We start from the raw sequence: 15,622 nt of genomic DNA on the forward strand, positions 1-15,622 counted from the left end.
TGAAATTCACATTTAACTGCAAATAAAAAATACATTTTTATTTGCCACGTCTGGCAACTCTATGTGTGATCAAACAGCTGATCAATAGCATGATAATTATAGCAGACCTTGGGGACTCAGAATCCTTTTCTGCCTGTGACTAGTTGTGGGACACTGGGGAATGCTCAGGTTTCTCGTCTGTAAAACGGATTGCAGGTGTAAAGTACCATCACCTTCTTACAGAGTCGCTGGGAGGGTTAAATAAGTATGCACAGCCCTTAGGAAAGCGGCATCAATTCCGGGACCCAATGAGGCCGCCAATTTAATCTCCTGAACCTCACCGCCTCATCTACTGACTCACAGGGTGTTTCCTGGAGAGTCATAGTGCCCAGCCTTCGGTTTCACCCTTCTGTCAACCTAAACTAACGAACCAAAATGAGAGGTAACTAAGGGTTTATTTGGGATCAAAGAATATAATTCGAGGAGCACAGCTTTCTGTAGAAATCCAAATAGTGTCCTGAGGAGGGGGGAAAGGCAGGGATTTTTATGGAAAGAGAGGATGAGGTAACTGCTGCCGACAAACAAGGTTAGACTGGCACTTCATGGATTGGCGAAGCTGACGGGTCACAGGGTAACAGTAGGCAAAGGTTCGTTTTTAGCAGACCTTTCAGACGGGATATTCTCCTTCTGGCTTCTTGGTCCTATTCTTGTAATGCCTCTGGAGTGGCTGTCCCTGCCCCATCTTTAAATAGCTCCACTTAAGTCAACTTTGACCCTTCTTCCCCTGGAGGGGGGAGGGAGGCATTGCCTAAGGCCTTTCTGTTTGCCACCCAACTTCTCCACCCAGACGAGAGGCCCATCCCGGGGCTGTCCGCAGGTGGCAGCACCGGCCCGCGGCCGCCGGCGGCCGGCGCACTGCAGACCCGGGGCGGCCGGCCGGGTGCCGAGCAGGCCGCGCCGAGGCCACACCCCGCGGCGGAGGGCGCTTCCCGCGGGTGACTCACCCGCCGGCCCGGCGCAGCGCAGTCCAGCGGCGGATCGGGCCCTGCCGCACCCCTCCTGCGCCCGCGCCCCTCCTGCGCCCGCGCCCGGCCCGCCGCTCGCTCCCCTGCAGCCCGCGCCGCGCACCATGGCGGGGATCGCGTACAAGCTGGTAAAGGACAGGGAGGCTGCCGAGGGGCTGGGGTCGCACGAGAAGGCCATCAAGTACCTCAACCAGGACTACGAGGTGCTGCGGGACCAGTGCTTGGAGGCCGGGGCGCTCTTCCAGGACCCCTCCTTCCCGGCCATCCCTTCTTCCCTGGGCTTCAAGGAGCTGGGACCCCACTCCAGCAAGACTCGGGGCATCGAGTGGAAGCGGCCCACGGTAGGGAGCGCGGCAGGATGCCGGGGCGGGCGGGCGTGGGGGCCGCGGGCGCTCAGGCCTCCGGGCCACCGAGTGCCCGGGGCCGGCGGCGGGAGGACCGCGGCGCAGAGCCCGCGCGCGCCCAGGGCACCCGGTCCCCGCGCGCGCGCTCCCTCTCCCTGCGCTTTGCCGCCCAGTTACTCTGCGGGCGGCCGGGCCGGGAGGCTCCCCGCTGGCCGCGGCCTCGGAGCCCGCGTCGGGGCTCTTCCACTCAGCGCTGCCCCCGGACTGGCCGAGGCGCCAGACGCCCGCAAAGCCCGGGAGCAGGCCCGCCGGGGCCCTGGGGGAACTTTGAGTGCACTCCATAGAGAGAGAGTGGGTGGGGTGGGGTGGGGGGTCTGTGGGGCAAGGAGGGTGGGAGGTGATACACGCCTAGGAAAAGTTAATCTCTAACTCGGGTTCCAGCTGCTTCAGGGAGGAGGCAAGTCCACAGCCTGGTCGCTTTGTCACTCAGTCATGGTTGGATTTATGCAATAGAGTTTCCTATTTATTTTTCCAAATGGGAACTGGAGAGACCGCTTCCTGTTAACGCTGGTGATTAAGGACAGAAACTGCAATAAGGATTCAGTTTCTCCTCATTCTGCTGGCCCGGAATCTCAGGGGAACTCAGGGGCCCCTGCGCCTCTCCTATCCACCTCAACCCCTTCCCCCCACACACACCCCACTGTCTGTCTCTCCGTTGGCAGGTCTCAGGACTGTCTCCTCACTGACTTAGTTGTCCATATTGTTTCTGGCGGAACCCCTGCTGGCTTCCCTTGCTCAGGACACCTGATGGCGCTTCCCTTTCCAAACTTAAACATGACTTCCTGGGCAGTCCAACCTCTGGATTCCTGTTATGAAAATAAGCATCCCTGCCTGGCTTTCACGCCTCAGAGCCTCCGGGTCACCTTCTGTTACACTAAACCCAGCCCAAAGGCAGCAAGTGCAGTAGGAGGTGCCTTGGCTGGGAGAACTTGAGTTGGTAGCTTACCAGTCTGCCCAAGCCATTTACCCTCTCTGCCTCTGCTTCTTCATCTAGAAGAGGAGATGGTTAAATGCTTTCCTCTCTTCACTGGTCCACAAGGTCCAGCCGCCTTTCAGTTTCTCAAGGCACCCAGTTCCTTCCTGCCTTGGGCCTTCTCACCTGCCATGGACAATTCTTGCCTGATTTCCAGGAGTGTGACTCACTCTCATTCTTTGGGACGTGTCCAATGATCCTTCCCCAGAGACATCTTTCTGACCAATTGTAGCAGCCCTCTCGCCATCTTGTTTTTCTTTATCACTGAACTCTGCTAATTTTCTTCATAGTGCTTTCATAACTGTAAGGTCGAGGTGAGGCCAGGGCAGAGATGGAGTTCAGAGGTGGGGAGTTTGAAACTGCTGCCACCTGCTTCCTGGGAGCCGGCTCTGCCCAGTTTGCACGGGACCCTGATAAGCAGCGTTGAAAGAACAGCCAGTTCCAAGAGAAAAAATTCTTTGAAAAGCAACTTTGACTCCGCATTCTCCGCCTTCCTCCAAGGCCAGACTCTGCCCTATAAAAGCTTGCCCTTATCCCCAAATGGGTACGATTTCTCTGACCCCTGCGGGGGTCAGCGAACCTCCGCCATGAATGCAGTAAATTGCTTGCCTGTGAGAAACTTAGCCTGGCTTTCCTTTTCTTTACCACACCAATCCTATCAATAACTATCTATCTTTGTACTTTCTATTGAACTACAAGGACATGTGCATATTCTTTATCAGTATATCCCCAGTGCCTAGCACCATTAGTGCCCTTCCACTGTATGCATTCATTCATTCAACAGTATTTATTGAGTGCCTATTATATGCCAGGCTCTGTCTTAAGTGTTTATGATACATCTGAGAGCAAAATGTGAGTAGCTGTGGGCTGAGAGAATGCAGAATTGTAATGAACCTCAAATAAAACGTTGGTTGTGAAACATGGTAAACAAAAGAATGTACTCACTTTACAGCTTACAAAATGAATTTGCACACTCATTTACTTATGCTTTCATTTATTCAGTAAGCATTTATTGAATACCTCTATCTGCCAGGCCCAGTGCACATAGTTTCTTCCTCTGAAGACTTTAGGGGCTAGTGGGGGGAGACAGACAGGTTACCCAATAGTTGCAAAGTCCCCTGAAATCTCCAGATGGGGAAATGGAGATCTCAAGCCATCTCAGGGCCAATGCTCAAGGTGGGCAGGCTGTGCACTGCTCAACCAGGGAACTGTGGCTATTATGTTCCCATCCAGCAGTTAAAGAAATTGAGACCCAGGTTAAATATTAGCTCATATAGGTGGAGTGAGGGCTGTGTCCAGCCTGTGTTTAGACCCACAACTTATGACTGCCCCTCTGCCTCCATCCCACCTTCTCAGACACACTGTTGTTGGGGGCAGACCCTCCCCCCCACACACACTCAGGACATTAACAAGTGATTGGTGACTTGAAGAGAGGATCTAAATGGGAAGGTGAGGTAGAAGCCAGCTTGCTACAGATTCCACATTAGAAACTAGAACTGAAGAATGGGAGCAGCTGATCGCATCAGAGTGTGTGTGTGTGTGTGTGTGTGTGTGTGTATGCAGAGAGAAAGAGACAGCAGCAGCTGGTTTGAGAGACTTTTTTTAGATGAAAACGCAAATGCGTTATATATTGAGTCACTGGAGAGGAAAGGATCAAAGACAAAGGCAGGGAGGAAAAAGTGAAACAGGGTCTCAAGGAAGGGGAGGGCCTGCAGGGAAGGCAGGAGGGACTGATGTTCCTCAGAGGATTTTGCAACATTGAAAACAGAACTGTGCCAGGGATGGGAAAGGGGCAGAAGAGGAAATGGCTACGTCACAGAGATGCCCAGGGTGGTGCCTGGCAGGGTGAGGAGAGAGAGAAGCTCCCAAGGTCAGCACCATCAGGTCGGAGCACCAGTACAGCGCTCTCAGGTGGGAGCATGAGGATGGCCCTGTCAGGAACAGGCAAGTGGTGTTCCTTTCCATTTTTCCCTGAGACAGCCAAGCCTCTGAGGAGCTCAGCTAACTGAACTCAACTTCCAACCTGCATCACCTGCCTCCGAGTTCAGTGATTATTATCATCATTATTCTTCAAAAATAATAATAGGTTGCTTTTATGGAGTGCACATTTAATACCCAGTAATTTCCTTTCATCCTCACAACAGCCCTATCTGGTCGGCACATCACCATCCCCATTTTATAGATGAGGAAACAGACTTAGAAAGTGCAGTAACCTGCCAGCGTCATAGAACCCATGGGAGAAGTGGCAGGGCCAGGATTCAAACCCAGCTGGTCTGAATGCAAAACTCAAGCCCTCTAGCCCACTCCTCTGGCTGTTACATTCTGTATTTACTTCCATCCCCTGCGTGCTATGCACAGCACAATTTTCTGAAATGTCTCCAAGTGCCATCCTGAACTGGACCGTCTATGGAGAGGCTGCCAAAGACAGAAAATTTCTGAAACATAATGGAAAAATCCTTCTGGAGTCAGTGCCTGGTGCATTGGGAGTTAGTAATATGATTCTTGCACTCCCAGCACCAAACCCTGTCCGTCCCATTGGCTCAGTGTTTGGCTGGTGGGCCTCAGCCAAAGTTGGCTTTGTTTGCCTCAACAGAAAAGCATTTCTTGGTGTCTGTCACGCCCCGAGCAGACCAACCTGAACAGGGAGGTGACCACACAGCACATAGAAGGAATGTGCTGTGTTAGTTTGTGCTTCCTGGGGAGCTGCTACAGTCAAAGCCAGACGGATAGGCGCTCGCCCAGGAGAAACTTCTGTTAGAGTTAGGTGGTGACCAAGAGGTGTGGAGCAGGGCTCCTACAAACCACAGTTGCCCAAGTTGAGAGAGGGCCAGATTTAGGCCCTAATTTAGGCTTTGGGGTGGACCTCTTCAGAATCAGGAAACACTCAAAGGGCCCCGAACTGTTCTAGGTTGCCTTCTGTCAGTCTGCTTGTGGGACAGGCTTGGGGCTTTAACACCCTTAGAGGCTTTTCACTTACCAGCAGGAGGAGTAGAAAGAGCAGACACACAGTAAGTTCAAACCCCAGTGCAATCTGTAACTTAGGAGCAGTGTAACTTTGGATACACTGCTGTACCTCCTTGGCCTGTTTCCTTACCTGTAAAATGGGGACAGCACCCATCTTGTGTGCCTGAGAGGGCTACATGACCAAAGCACAGGGTTCAGTATTGACGCAATGTATGGATGCTCTGTGGTCCTGTGGGAGAATTCAGAAGGCTGGAGACATCCCCTTTCCTCAAGAAGCACCTAAGTGTTAGGAAGACAGAGTGATAGCCATCAGGCAGTGCACAACTAAATATCAAATTGCAGAGAACAGATCCTCTGGGACTCAGAATCAAAGAGTTGGCTCAGGGTTCCACTGTAAAGGAGGCCTTCTTGGAGGGGGTGGCAAGACTTAAGTGAGTCTTGAAACATGGTAAGCTATGGAAAAGGAGAGCTAGGGTGGAAAAGAGAAGAATTCCATACAGACAAATCAGCTGACATGCAGGAGCAGAGGAGCGGGGCTAGTATAGTGGGCAGGGCAGCTCCAGTGTGGGTGGTCTCAATACCCAGCAGAGAAGGCTGGACTTGGTGTTGCTGTGGTCCTCGGAAGGAGCACAATAAAGTACACTCTAAGTAGTTGGGAATGTAGGAGTCCAATGACTGCCCTTCTTAGCCAGGGATGTCCCCCATCACCTTTTAGCACCCTTGGATCAGGGGTCAGGGAAGGACTGGATGCAGTCTAACTGTAACTGCAGAACTTTTCCTACAGGGGAGGGCAAGGGAGAGAAGGGAGCCCAGTGGAAACTGAGGTGTCCTAACTACAAAGACACGTGCCTACTGGATTGACAGCACTTTGTGGTTCTTGTTCTAGGAGATCTGCGACGATCCCCAGTTTATTGTTGGAGGAGCCACCCGCACAGACATCTGCCAAGGAGCCCTAGGTGAGTGATGCCAGCATCCAGAGCTGGCAGCAGGGTCTTGGCTGCAGGTTGTGAGTGGAAGGGCTGAGGGATCCTCTCTGGCTGCTCTCTCTTCCCAAGCAGCTTGGTGATTTCCATTTCCAGAAGTTTCCTGGAGTTTCTTGTCCCCAAAGGACACAGTGGGCCTCCTGTGTCCGCTGCTATGGGCTGGTTGTTGAGCTTACAAAGATGCTCCCACTAGAGGACTGAGGGGCTTCCAATTTCAGCCACACTTCGGGCTCTGTATCTCTTGGGGATTCTATTACCAGTGGCCCTCTCTGGGCTGAGGCCAGATGGGAGGACTCCCCCAGGCCAGTGGCAGCAGTGAACCGTTAGTTCTCTGGGGTTCAGGACAGGGGATGGTGACTCAGTGTGAAGGAAGAGGAAACCCTGGTGCTCGCTGCTGGCTGTGAGAGCAAGTTAGAGGCCCAGGGCAGTGGCCATGGCGTGTTTGCCGGACAGTGGCCAGTGGCATCACAGCAGTGTTTAGAATGTTGTAGAAGCAGTGGTGATATTCTTCTAATTAAGGTTAGCTGGAGAAGCTGGACTGCGAGGATCGGAAACTTTGCTTGCTTATTTGTTTCTGGATATAGTGCCTGCTGAGAACTAGAATCTATGGGGTCTTCAGCTTTGGTGTGAAAACTCCTCCAACTTCTGTGAAGCAGTCTCAATAGTTGGCCTGTGACCATTATTTTAGATTCTCAGAGAATACACTGTTTTTTCCTTACTCTACTAAATGCAGGTCCATGATCACTGGAGCAGGTTGTTTGCTCCAATAAACCAAAATCTTGTTTCCTGACATTAGCGTCAATTTGGTTCCCAAACCAGATCATCATTATCAAAATTGATCAACTTGAATTGTACCTCCTTCCCTGGCCCACCTCATAGAGGTTCTGATACTCTGAATAAGAACAGCTCATATTTATTGACTCTGTACTGTGTATCAGTTACTAATCTATTCTTGCAAAATCTCTAAGGAAATGTAATCAAGCCCACCTTATAAGGAGGACACCAAGATCCTGGGAGTAACTTGTTTAAGCTCACAGCTGCAGTGGGGCCTGGTATATAAATACAGACAGTCTGACTCTAGCTGTGTGTTTAACCCCAGAGCTGAACTCCCTATAAAGGGGCCTGGAAAATTTTCAACTTCTGAGGGATGTCGGGGCAGCTGTGTGAATCATTAGGCTGTGCACACTGCAGAAATTCCTCTCGCAGAGAACATGACCCAGGCTAGGCAGGCAAGCCCCGGTGAAGCAATGTCTCTGTGTGCAGATACCAGAGATGCCGGAGTACATTCTTACCAGCAGAAAGCATATCTCCCATTTCCTGACTCTCCCCCACAAACAATAGAAGTCCAGGGACCCTTGAGCACCTGAAGTAGATGCTCTCGAAAAGTCGCTAGAGAGAATGTTCGTTAGAGAGAATGGAATTTAACAGGGTTAGGAGTTGATAGAGAAATTGAACAACCTTGGGGGCTGTAGAGAATGCGGAGACAAGCACACCAGGACACATGTGGATTTACTCCTCAGTTAGGCTAAGTACCACACCTCGACCAAACATTCACTTCAAAGTTGACCAACATCTTAAGGGCCCAACTACAAGTAACAAATATAGGACTTAAGTGCTATTTAAGTACTACCAGGCCATGTGGAGAGGCGACAGGGGAAATTCCCCATGATGTACAGCATATCAAATAGAAGATTAAATGTAAGTCTTACTCAAATTTCCTAGTAACTGGCCTGTAATATCTAAGGTTTTTTAAGCCTCATTGTCCATTTTGTTTTCTTGGCCTTTTATTTAGGCGGATTCTGGTTAGATTGCAGCCTATGGAATGTGGTTTACTGAACTCTCACCCTTATTTGGGCTTCTGGGCACAGGGTAGTGATGGACTGCTGTCTGTCACTAAGTCCCAGCAGCTTCGGAAGCATCAGGAACTGTGGCAGGGGCATCCAGCCACATGTCCAGAGATATGAGTCCAGGCTTGGCTCTTGGTTGGGAGACCTTGGGCAAGTCACCACTTGGATTCTCAGTCTCTTCTAAAAATTTGAGAGATGGAAGTCAGTGAGGTGACCTCAGTAATCTAAGGTATGGCAGTCAGCTCCTCTAAAGCCTTCCCTGTTGCTTGGCACAGCATGTGGGTTATGGCACCTGCAGTTCTTTGTTTATCTCACATAGAATGGAGGCATGGACCTGTCACTTATACAAAGGTGTGCAACTCATACAACATTTTTTTGTTTTAGTAAAACTTTATTTATGGACACTAAAGTTGAATTTCATCTTTTGTTTTTCACTGCATTCTCTCTTGCAGTCATCCCAATTCTGAAGTTATTATTTTCATCCCCACTATGCAGATAAGAAAACTGATGGTGGGCGACTGGGAAGGCAAGATGGGGGCCGGGGGCAGCTGTACTTTTTACAAGCAAGAACTGCCAAAGAGCTCTGATCTGAATTTTTTTTTCAAAGATTTATTTTTATTTATTTATTTTATTTATTTATACAAGCACTGGGTACAGTCAGAAGCGCAGGAGGGTGAGAGAATTCACCAGAGCCAGAGCAGGGAGCAGAGCAGGCAGAAGGGCCGAAGTACACTGCTGAGGGGAGCAGCGGGCGGCAGGAGAGGTCTGCGCGCCAGGTGGGACCCTCCTCTGGTGGCCGGGGAGCAGCCGGGGATCGAACCGGCGCTTCAGAGGCTGCGGGCAGCTTCGCAACCCAGCGCTCAACCGCTGCGCCACTGGGGAGGTCCCTGATCTGAATTTTTTTAAGGATTTATTTATTTATGTATACCAGAACTGGGGTACAGAACAGAGGTGTGGGGGATGAGAGGAGTCACCAGAGACAGAGTGGGGAACAGAGCAGGTGGATCTACTCTGAAATACACTGCTGAGGGGAGCAGCAGGCGAGTCAGGAGAGGTCTGCTGTGCCATGTGGGTCACCTCCCTGGCCAGGGATCAAACTCGTGCTGCAGTGGTGGCTGAGGATAGCTTCATAGTGCTGTGTCTTAACCCCTTGCCCCACCAGGGAGGCCCCTCTGATCTGAATTTTAACTCTTCTGTGTTCTTCATAATCCCAGACTCCCTCTGAGTTGCCGGGCTGTGTTAAGGGAATGTGTCTCAAAACCAAATTCATTTTCTCTGTCCATGTTTCTTGTCCTGAGACCTACTCAGCCCACTCAGTGAACCTGGGCAGTGCCACCCTCCGACCTGGACTTCCCCCATGCCTGCTCCCGTGCCCGTCTGCCTTTACAGTGCTGCCAGCAACGGCTTGTGCACAGACTTAGCTTGAAGCCTCACAAAGTTATTCAGACTACTTCTGCAGAACTTCTCTAACTAGGAGCCCCCTGCACTACAGACCTTGGTGGGTTAAGAATAGAGAATATTCTGCCCATCTGGAGGAAGGGCTAAAGACCCACGATGTGCCCCCACTGGGCTGACCCCACAGCTAAATATGGTTCTGGAATTGCTAGTTGCAACCTGTTTTTACAGGTGATTGCCACTTGGGTGTCCCCAGAGGTCCAGGAAATTCAAAAGCTGCTCCTCCTACATGTGGTTTTCACTGAGCTCTCTCCAATGTCCATTCCACCAGCACCCCTCTTCCCTCCCCCTCCCCCACTACTGCAGCCCTCACAGCTTCAGGGAAAGGCAGCCCTTCTGGTTTGATGCCCCCCAGGCCCTTGGCTAGCTTGGGGAGGACTTAAGGCTTCCAGTGCTGTCAGAGTTGTTGAAACAGCACAGCTCTATTTCATGATAACCTGGTAAATGATCTCCGGGCCTCTCAGTGGTGGGTCACCCTGCCTCTGCCCCCCAGGAGTCAAAGAGTTGGCCCCTGGAACACTGACTGGGAGGTGTTTGGCTATAGGATGCCCCTCCCCACAGCCTAGCTCATCAGAGAGTGGGAAAGAAGTTTCCAGGTCCTGCTGCTCCTTGGCCTACAGGCCTGGGTGACTGGGCAGGTCACCCAAGCACTCTGAGCCTCAGTTTCCTCCCCTGCAAAATGGTAATAATGATAATCCTCCTGCCCAGGACAGTGGTGAAAATAAGATTAATTTGGCAACACAGTTGGCAAACTCTAGAATCCTACAGAAATCTAAGGGGCTATGGCTATTGGGTCCAACTATATAAGAAGCCTCTTTGCCAAATCATACAAGAGAATGAGGCTGGGAGAGAAAAGAAGGAGAAGGAAATAAGCTGGATTGGAAACCTGATCTTTGCTCTAAACACTCATCATCCGAGGATGAAGAGCCAAGGAGGAAAAGGGCAAACTTGGTACTCTCAAGAAAACGTGGCTTCCTAAGGGAAACACAGATTATTAGCACTCGGAGGAAGGAGAAATAGAAGAGAAGATAATATATGTAAAAGAAGATGAAAAATGTAATAGAAAAAGTTATAGAAATTCTTAGAACTGTTTTAAATTTGTGGAGTAATGGAGACCATAGTCCAGATTTTGTAGGATGCCCCTCTATGGGCGCCTTTAAAAAATGAGTGCATGTTATTAAAAACTAAATAAATAAATAAGAAAATATTTATTACGTTAGCCGGTCTGATGGAAAAAGTAAATAGTCTTTTCTCTCTCTTAAAAGAAATCCTTCCACCACCAGCCCCACCCTTCCCCTCCAGCAGCCTCTCCCCCACTCCTGGAACTGATGCTGTGCCCATGAGTCATCGTTTCCTCTCAGCTTCTCTTCTGGTTTCAGTGCTCTTTCACAGCTTGTCTCCCTGGGGCTGCTGCCTGTGCTCCCAGGTCCTTTCCCTGCTACACAGGCCACAAGCAGGCCAGGGATGAATCGCAAGCTCTGCTGTTTGACCCAGAGGCTCCTGCCTGCCCCCCAGCCTTGCCCACCACTCAGTGGGGGTACAGCCTAATTCAAGATCTAAAGGACAGATCTCTCCATGGCTGTCCCTCCTGCTTCCTCAGGAGTAGGCATGATAGGGCCCGCCCTGAAAGAATCCCCCCCACACTTCCCCTATATTGTTCTCTGAAGCTGCTGGTGCCCAGAGGGAGTTTAGTCTCCCAGACTGCTCTACAGAGCACAGTGGAACTTTTTTGCCGGTCCTAGTGCTCCCAAAGACAGGCCGTCTCTCTCTGAGATGAGGGGAATGGATCTGATTTCCTAAGGCCCCACCACTTCTGACATTCTGTGACTCTAAAATATGCTACCCACCTCCGCATCTCCACCCACCGGGCTTCAGCTCATGTGTCAGCAATAACAGCCCCACAGCAGGGTCTCAAGTTAGTCTCATCCGTCCTTCAACAGCATCAGCCACAGAAAGTGTCTCATCCCCTAGGATTTCATCTCACCCCCATCCTAGGATTTCAGAAATGAAGGACCATGTTCCTTGGGGTCTGTGAGGTCCTGGCTAGACCAGTATGAGTGATGGAACCCCAGGATGAGGGTAGTCGGTGTTTCTGGATGGCCCCAGATCAGGTGGCCTGGCCAGCAGGTGGTTAGTGGGCAGCTCTGTCCAACAACTTTAGCAATGAGAGAAATGTCTGCTCTGTACCATCCTATGTGCTAGCTGCTGGCCACTTGTATCGCCTGAAGTGTAATACCACCAAGGAACTACATTTTAATTGCATTAAATGTTAATGTTAAGTAGCCGCAAGTGTGTTGTGGCTTCTGCATTAGACTGCGCAGCAGCCCACCGAGGGTGGAAATCTAGTCATCCATCCTTTGCTCTGTAGGGTGGGACGGTCCTCTCAGGCCTGTGTTTCTCCACTCACAGCCAAGCAAGGCACCCGCGTCAGTAAATATCTGTGAGTAGCGGGGTCAAGAGTAAGGACTCTGGCATCCCCGGGTTCTCCCACCTCCTGGCCCTGTCACTTTGAGTGAATCGTTATCCTCTTCCAGCCTGAGTTTGCTCATCCACCCCATGGTGATAATGGTCCTCCTAGGGCTGTGAGGATGGAATGAAGTCGGGCACCTACCACTCAGAGTACCGGAGGCTGACTTGCAGGAGGATTTAATAAACGCACAGGAAGTCACCTTTGGGGAGAGTTTGGCTTGAGGGAAGTTGTCAAGTGGAATTGGGGAGGTGAGGTGGAGCATGTGCCATGTCCCGAATACCTGAGTGGGTCCAGCTCTGTCACTGGACATTGGCATCAACTGAAGTGCGAGGAGGTGTCAGGAGATGGTGATGTTCAGGGCAAAGCTCAGGAACCTCAGTTTAAATCTCTGTCCCAACTTCCAGGGCTCTTGCTGTGACTGTCGCTTTTGGTATTTCTCCCAAAAGCCCAGACTTTGGTGCCAAGTTCTTGGGCTCTCCTCTCCCAGCACATATAAGTCATCTCCAGTGCCCCTGCCATGATTCAGCCACGGCTTCCTCTCGCCCATCTGTGAAGCGGAAACAATGAGGTGTCGAATGTTAAGATCAGTAAACACTAAAGGTGCCTTTGGGACCCAGGGTCCCCCGTGGCTTCGCCATCTCTCTGGGCATTGGGATGACAGTGAGAAAATCCCCGCTAGTCACTCTTGTGAAATGATGTGATGTTTCTCTGCCTTTTGCTGCTCCAGCCACAGTGAGACTTTTCCCTTTAATTCCTCACTGTGAATGCCCCCCAGGAAGTCTGTGAAATAGATGCTCTCCAGCTGGTTCCTCTAGGAAGGTGACTTTCAAGAAATAAGAATTTAGGGCCAGAGCTGGCGGCCTGGCAAGCTGCACCTCCTCCCCTGCTGTGGGGGCCTGTGAGGGTGGCAGGGATCAGAGATCTGAATTAGAAAGGAAGGACAGGCAGCCATGAGGAGACACGTCTGCTGGAATCTGGCAGATACAAAGACTTTATCAGATAGTGGCTGAGGAGCCATGGATCAGTGGGGTCAGTCCCGAAGATGAATCTACAACCTCCTCACCTAAGGTGCCACTGAGAACAGGACAGGGCTCAGCTGCCAGACAGGCTCCCTCTGAGAGTCCGATAGGGCTCCTGAGCTCAGAGTGTTGGAGGGTGAACCTCAGGCCTCAGCATCTGCATCTCCCGACTTCTCCCTTCAGGGCTCCAGCAGGAGCAGCGAGGGAAAGGAAGGGAAAGGGGACTGTGTGTGGGTAGTTTGCTTTTATTCCCAGTTCTGTGTGTAGTTCATGGAAGGAGACTGAGGGTTTCTATCCAAGACATGGGGTTAGAGCAGAGAATCTTACACACACACACATGCACACACCCCCACCTCCACACCCCCACCCCCCCGCCACACACACACCCTGGCCCAACCCTGATAGAAATGAGATCTGATTATGTGTGTGGGGAGTTCCTTTTGAGGGTATCCTTTTCTGGGCTGCTGCCAGGCCATGACACAGTCGCAGAAGGGGTGGCCCTGTGACTCACCAGCACCTCCTCAGCAGCCTGGGCTGCGGGCAGGGTGTGTGCTTCCTCTTGATACTCCCCTCCCGGCGGCTCCTCTGGGCTTCCTGGACATCGGTCCCCTCCCTTCCAAGGCTGGCACTACAGGGCCTGAGAGCTTGTCTCCTGTCCCTCTGGGGCTGAGGCCTTGTGAGCGTGATATCATGTCTGTGATGTTGGGTTTGTCAGAGAATGTTAAGACACCAGTGTTCCAGGAAAGGTCATGCTTTGCAGAAATAGCCCCATTGTGCTGGTCTGGTTATCATAGACCCAGGAAGGCAAAGAACAAAGAATTGAAGGAGTAGACACAGGGCAAGGAAAATTTGAAACAGAGTAGGATTCCTGAGCTCGGCACTGTGGTGTTTGGTAATTCTTCCTTGTGGGAGTGTCTGGGTGCTTTAGGACACATGGCAGTGTTTCTGGCTTCTGCCCACTAGCTCTCCCCCTCTTCAGGCATGCTAACCAAAAATGTCCCCAGACATTGCCAGAACTCCCCAGGGGGAGGGGAGGAGAACAGTGGGGTTGGCAAATCCACTGGAGATGGGCAGTGAGTGGGGGATTGAAACATCCTGTACCATGAGGGGATGGGAGGTGATCTCTGGGCATCGGGTTACCAAACATTGGCTGGGACCCATAAAAAGGATCGGGGCGGGGGGGGGGGGACCATGTAATTGCAGGTGGGTGGCTGAAAGCCAGCCTCATACACCTTCCAGTACGGTCCCTGTCCTGGCCACAGTTGGGAGCAAACATCGCAGCAAAGGAGAAAAAAACGCAGAGCGCTCAGACAGGGTGGCATTTCTGGGATGCTTGGCCTTGTGGGAGAGGTGCTCTGCCCTTCCACATCCAGGGAGGGGGTGCAGCTGAGGAGGAGGTCACCCTCCCTGCTGCTCTCTGAGGTTCCTCCCCACCCCCAGCAGGCCTGCTATCTCATAGCTTCCCAGAGGTGTGTCGAGCACATCTCAGGTCCTGTGCCCCTGGGGACCCCAGAGTGACTGAGCGTCTGGGCTCTTGGCGTGGCATCTGCCCTGGCATTTCTCCGTGTCGGCTCTGCTCTCCTCCTGGCACCGCCCAGAAGGGCAGACTGTTAGCAGATTCATCTGCTGACCTTGGCCAGAAGTTCCCTGTATCTGATCCCCAAAATTAATGACTTGCAACAGCATTTTCTCATTCTTTTTCATGGATTTGAGGAGGACTGGGCTCAGCCGGGTGCCTCTCTCAGGGTGTCTCACGTGGTTGCAGTCACACAGGGTAGGGATCAGGGGTAACTGAAGGAAGGCCCCTCACCCACATACTTGGTGCCTGGGCTGGAGGTTGGATCACTTGGGGTTCTAGGGTCTCTCCACCACTTATGTGGCCTGTTCCATGGAAACATGAGGGTAGCTGAGTCTCTTGCACAGCGGCACAAGCCCTAACTAGAGGGCTGGGAAGCTGTTTCATCTTAGATAAGTAAGCCTTGGAAGGCATGTCCTATCTCTTCTGCCCCACCCTGCTCATTGAGACAGAAGGAAGCCCATCCAGGTGCAAGGGGAGGGATGGAGGTTCCATTTCCCTGTGTGGTCAGGCAAGGTTCTAGAAGAGCATGTGAAACCAGAACTACTGTAGCCGCCATTATTAGAAGATGCTGAGTTTCTTCCCCTTTGAATAATGAACTTCTTGTCCTTCACTAATAGTGACCCAAGGCTGCTTGGTCATTACTCCATCGTAGATGGGGTGGGTCTATTCGCTGGGACCTTCCAATATGCTGGGAGACTGAACCAGCCAGGCTGATCCTGCCAGCCTCAGGACTCTTTCCACCAGCCATGCCTTAGAGCCTGCCAGGCCTGCGGCCCTGTCCACTCAGTTCAGCCAATTACCTCACTGCTTCCTTTCAGCCAGCTTTACTGAGTGACTATTATAGGAAGGTCAGTGGACTGGTACTTTAGAAAAAAGAAACAAAATTAAATGCAGTCCTTTCTCAAAACACAAGGCTCTTGTCTC

General features: G+C 51.6%; 1 protein-coding gene across 1 annotated transcript in view; it reads left to right on the forward strand.

The window, feature by feature from the left end:
- The first annotated feature begins 919 nt into the window (after positions 1 to 919).
- CAPN2 (calpain 2) overlaps positions 920 to 15,622 on the forward strand; it is a 48,695-nt gene continuing 33,992 nt past the window's right edge. Inside the window, exons 1-2 of the mRNA XM_037510273.2 lie at positions 920 to 1,345; positions 6,232 to 6,301. Of these exons, the coding sequence (XP_037366170.1) occupies positions 1,109 to 1,345; positions 6,232 to 6,301 (307 nt within the window). The 5' untranslated portion in view covers positions 920 to 1,108. The remainder of the gene's footprint in view (positions 1,346 to 6,231; positions 6,302 to 15,622) is intronic.

Source organism: Talpa occidentalis, unplaced genomic scaffold (genome assembly GCF_014898055.3).
Source record: "Talpa occidentalis isolate TD23 unplaced genomic scaffold, MPIMG_talOcc4v2.1 talOcc4.14, whole genome shotgun sequence".
Classification (NCBI taxonomy): Eukaryota; Metazoa; Chordata; class Mammalia; order Eulipotyphla; family Talpidae; genus Talpa; species Talpa occidentalis.